At 42.0% G+C, this 4,886-nt stretch overlaps 1 protein-coding gene across 1 annotated transcript in view; it reads right to left on the reverse strand.

Moving 5' to 3' along the window:
• igf1ra (insulin-like growth factor 1a receptor) overlaps positions 1-3,201 on the reverse strand; it is a 333,731-nt gene extending 330,530 nt beyond the window's left edge. Inside the window, exon 1 of the mRNA XM_059946664.1 lies at positions 1,750-3,201. Within this exon, the coding sequence (XP_059802647.1) occupies positions 1,750-1,849 (100 nt within the window). The 5' untranslated portion in view covers positions 1,850-3,201. The remainder of the gene's footprint in view (positions 1-1,749) is intronic.
• Positions 3,202-4,886: the final 1,685 nt, after the last annotated feature.

Consider the following 4,886-nt stretch of genomic DNA (forward strand, 5'->3'; position numbering starts at 1 on the left):
GAGCGATATGGGGAAGGGAGACAGAGAGAAAGAGAGAGGATGTGGGGAAGGGGAGACAGAGAGGATGTGGGGAAGGAAGACAGAGAGAGTCGGAGTGGGGAAGGGGGAGAATCAGTGGAAAGCTGAGGATAGGAAGGAAGAATCCTATGGAAAGGATGAATGGAAATCTCGAAAACTTAACAAAACAGTGTTACAGACAGTAAAACAAAGATGGGCTTCCACTGGCAGTTCAGAATAGGAGAGCATGATTATTTTGATGATAGAAATCAGAACCAGACACCAAAAACAAATAAAAATAAACAAATTTTCAGGAATATATAATCATGGAAGAATGGAAGATAAAGAAACTGGATAAACAAAACTGAATCGAAGCAGAACAGATTGGAGAGCAGAAATAGCAAGTACTGGAAATACGCTTCAACTTTAAAATAATCTTAAATTTGAAACCAAAGAATGGAAAACTTATTAAATGTAAACTGAGAAAACAAAATTGCACAATAAATTACAATAAAGTATGGAATGAAATTATGATATAGACTGCACAATGGAACATCATGCACCAATCAGACTAGAATTAAGAAAAATACAAAATCCTCCCACCAAACAAGAGATAAATCTGTCAACAATAGATAAAAATTGATTAAAAAGTTATGAAAGATGTAAGCATTATTAAGTAGAAATAAAAGCACAGAAGATATAAACGTTGATAGCACGGAAATTGAAACAGGAGACAGTAACAATCCATAGGAAAACAAAAGTTAGGAACCAATAGACTAAGAATGGAGTGAGAGGTGAGAATGGTGAAATATCAACACTTGAACAGAGACAACAAACAAAACTGATAAAGGATAATGGTCATCTACAAGCAAATACAGAAAGATAGCAGAGAGGGAGGGCAACAACTGGAAAGATAACAGATTGGAAGAAATAGATAAAGGAAATTAGCAGTGATAAAAGAGGAAGAACACAAGTACACTTGAAGAAAAAACAATACAAATAACATGGTCAAGAGGGATTGATCAAGAAGGTAGAGTGGCCTGAGGATAGGAACTACAACTTTCCCCTTGAAGAGGGATCCTAACCACAGCACGCTAAGTGAGACAATTAAATTCTAACTTACCAAGGCTCTTACTTATTTGTTCAATGCCCTGATTCTCAATGCCTCCACCCCCTCCCCGGTGAATAGGAAAGACAGGTGGGCTTCAAACACACATTCAGAGACCCCCCCCCCCCACCAACATTAAACTAAAAATATGCGATTTGTTGCTGGATATTGGTTTGTTGGTCAGAAACAAATTCCAGCAACATTTCTCGCTGAACTCTGAAACAACTGTTGAAAGTACGAGACGGTTTTCTGAAAGAATTAGAAGATGCCAGGGGAAACTTTTGCCACATTTCGTTGACAGCTTTGCACATGCTGCCAAACTTGTAACTTTCACATGAAAAACAGCATTTGAAGGTGCAAAACTATTGTACTGAAATCTTTAAAAATCATAAGGATACACATTTCAACAATTTGCATGAAGTTATTAGTTTAAAACACCAAAAAGATAAATCATTCGTTTATAAAATAATCCAGAAAATTATATGAAAGATACCCTTTACAAAAATTTAATATTTTAAAAATAGTTTACGAAGGCAATTATTAGAAAGCTCGAAGACTACAGTAAGTGCACGATTTAATTTCGTGAATGTGTCTGGCTACAATACCCGTAAACGTTAAAAGTCTGTAACAAAAAATGTACTTACTTTCGATATGAGTATGTCCCAGAGCGAGTGAGACGCAGAGAGCGACCAAACCCCAACACAAGGTCACGGAGCCCCTCTTTGTTCCAGACTTGGTTCCCATTTGTGCACCGCACTAAAGAGTACCGACCGTCTCCGCCACCGAATGAAAACAATCGTCAAACAAAACCCCCAACGACAAAAACAAAAAAGGAGTAACTCTGGATTTAATGAACCTCTAATTTTAACTAGGCTGGGGTGCTTTAATGTTAAGAAAATGGGATGGAGGAAGGAAAAAAAAGTAACTCTTGCAAATTTAAACTGTTTTCTTCCTTTTTTCCCCCTGCTACAGTATCCTTTGTTTTTTTTTCTTGGCTTTTTCTCCCCCTCAACCTTGTCTGTGTCTCATTGTGAAATCTAGCAAACACAAGCTGTTCTGGAACTCCCCATCCTCAGTCTCCATTCCTTTGAGAGAAAAAAAACAAGAAGAAGAAAAAAAAAGAAATATACAGTATATATATATTCCCAAAGCAAGAGAAAACAATTCCTGCACAAACTGCAGAACTGAACCCCTGCCTTTTCTCTCTCTCTCTGTGAAGCGATTTAAAGATGCATTTTCTCCCCTCCTCTCCCAATTTTTCTTAATTAAAAGCTGGATTTTTTTTTTACCCCTGTTGTTTGTTTGGAGCCTGGGAAGGAGAGACAGAGGGGGGAGGGAAGCAAAAGGCAAAGCGTGGCGCGTTGGGATTTTTCCAGGATAGAGAGGGGGGTGCTACAGGGACCCTTCGCTCCCCAGGAAAGGTGCTCTCGGCGGCGACCCTCCGCTGGGCTTGCGGTCCCTGGGCTCGTCCTCGGTCTCCGGCAGCGGAGGTTGAGCGGGGTCCGCGGCTTCCCTGCCTCTGAACGTGTGTGTGTGTGTGTCTCTCTCTCGGAGGCTGCTGGTCCGCCCGCCGTGTCTCTGACTCAGGCTCCGAGCTCGCTGGTAAACAAGAGCCTCAGCCTGACTCAGAGCATCCAACGCAACCCGTCCTGGAGCCGGAGCCGGAGCCGGACTGCGGAGGCAAGGGGAGGCGCTCGCTCGACAAACCCGGCGGACTGGGGTCACACCGGGATACAGACAGGGAGCACACATTGCATGTAGACAGGGACCATGCAAAACGCAGACAGATCACACAGGGGCAGAGACAACGCGAATCGACATAATAAAACAGGGGCCGATCGCACCTTAAAAGCAGGCAGGATCACAGATTGCAAACAGCAGGATCGCAGATTGCAAGCGGACAGGATCACGCAAAATTCAGACAGATCACACAGGGATGCAGACAGGATTATGCAAGGAGACAGACAGGATCCGTCAGTAAATGCAAACCGGATCACACATTAAGTACATGCAGGGATCTCACGACATACTGGGACAGGAATCTGACGAGGTTCACGCCTCAAACATAGACAGACAGGCATCACCCTGGAATACAGAAACGGCAGGATCAAATCAGGCAAACAACACATTAGACAGTGATCTCAAATAAATACAGCAATAGATGTGGGAGGAGTACTACAGCAGGAATACTGGCAGGGATCCCATCTGAATACTGACTGAAGTATCACAGGAATACAGATGGAAATCACACAGAAACTCACACAAAGGAATAACAGGAAGAGAAGGATTTCAAAGAAATACAAATAGATTATTAATACTGGCAGGTTTCTCACAGAGGTATAGGGTTCCCATAGGAATACAAGTTTCACACAGAGGCAGGGAAAGCCAGGGATACAGGTAGAGATATCACAGAAGTACAGAGATTTGAATGAATATGTTAGGGGAATACCGGCAGGATTCACACCACAAGCAGATACAGATAGATATGGGACAGATATCGGATATGGGATAGAAATGGACAGCACCATAGCACAGTGGTTAGCACAATGCTTTACTGCACCAGCAATCCAGGTTCAATTCCCACAGCAGTGAATGTTCTCCCATGACCACGTGGGTTTCCTCTGGGTACTCCAGTTTCCTCCCACAGTTTGGCTGGTAGGCTCATTAGTCACTGTAAATTGTCCTGTGATGGGTAAACCGAGGATTGCTGGGCCGGAAAGGCCTACTCTGCGCTGTATCAAATACTAACACTGGTATCCTACCAACTCATGGATAAAGAGAGGGAACTGATAGAATTAGGATTGGTCCTGTGGTTGACTGGTTTGTGGGGTCTCAAGCTGATAAGAGGATATATAAATGCAGGTTTAATTATGCTTCCTGTCCTGACGAATTGTTTTGTTTCTCTTAGTGTGTAGACTGACTCCTCACAACACAGAAGTACATTGTCTTTTTGCAAACGGTAAATGATACCACGGTGGTATGTAGAGAAGAGCTGGGAGTTTACCCAATGCCTTGGGCCATATTACTGTAAGCAGTAATGGTATATCTGCCCATTTGACCATTTCAAAATCAGAATCAGGTTTAAAGTCACTGGCAGATGTCATGAAATTTGTTAACTTAGTGGCAGCAGTACAATGTAACACGTGATAAATATTTTGGGGAAAAAACTGAATTACAGCATATGTATATATACATTAGTTAAATAAGAAGGCCAAACACAGAAATAAAAAAATTAGTGAGGTAGTGTTCATGGGTTCAAAGTCCATTTAGATATTGGATGGCAGAGGGGAAGAAGCTGTTCCTGAATCATTGAGACCTCTGTACCTCCTTCCTGATGGTAAAAATGAGGAGAGGGCATGTCCTGGGTGATGGAGATCCTTAATGATGGACATCACCTTTTTGAGGCACCGCTCCTTGAAGATGTCTTGGATGCTATGGAGGCTAGCACCCATCATGGAGCTGACTGGCAAGATACTATGTATGGCAAGATACTATAATTCTTTTTATTATTTAGAAGAGAAACCTTTCTCTCACTTTTGTAATAGTTAAAACATCCTGCTGTGGACTTCCACCAGTTTCTACTTTCATCAAGAAATATCTGAAAGTACAGGAAACATTTTTAACTGTACACAAGGGGGTGGGCAATGACTCTTTAAAAAGTATCTCTAAATACAATTCCCTCTACTGTTAAACACAGAAATTCTGCAGGTGCAACCCACACAAAATGCTGGTGGAACTCAGCAGGTCAGGCAGCATCTATGGAAATGAATAGATAGTCAAT

This window comes from Hypanus sabinus, chromosome 21 (assembly GCF_030144855.1).
Source record: "Hypanus sabinus isolate sHypSab1 chromosome 21, sHypSab1.hap1, whole genome shotgun sequence".
NCBI lineage: Eukaryota > Metazoa > Chordata > Chondrichthyes > Myliobatiformes > Dasyatidae > Hypanus > Hypanus sabinus.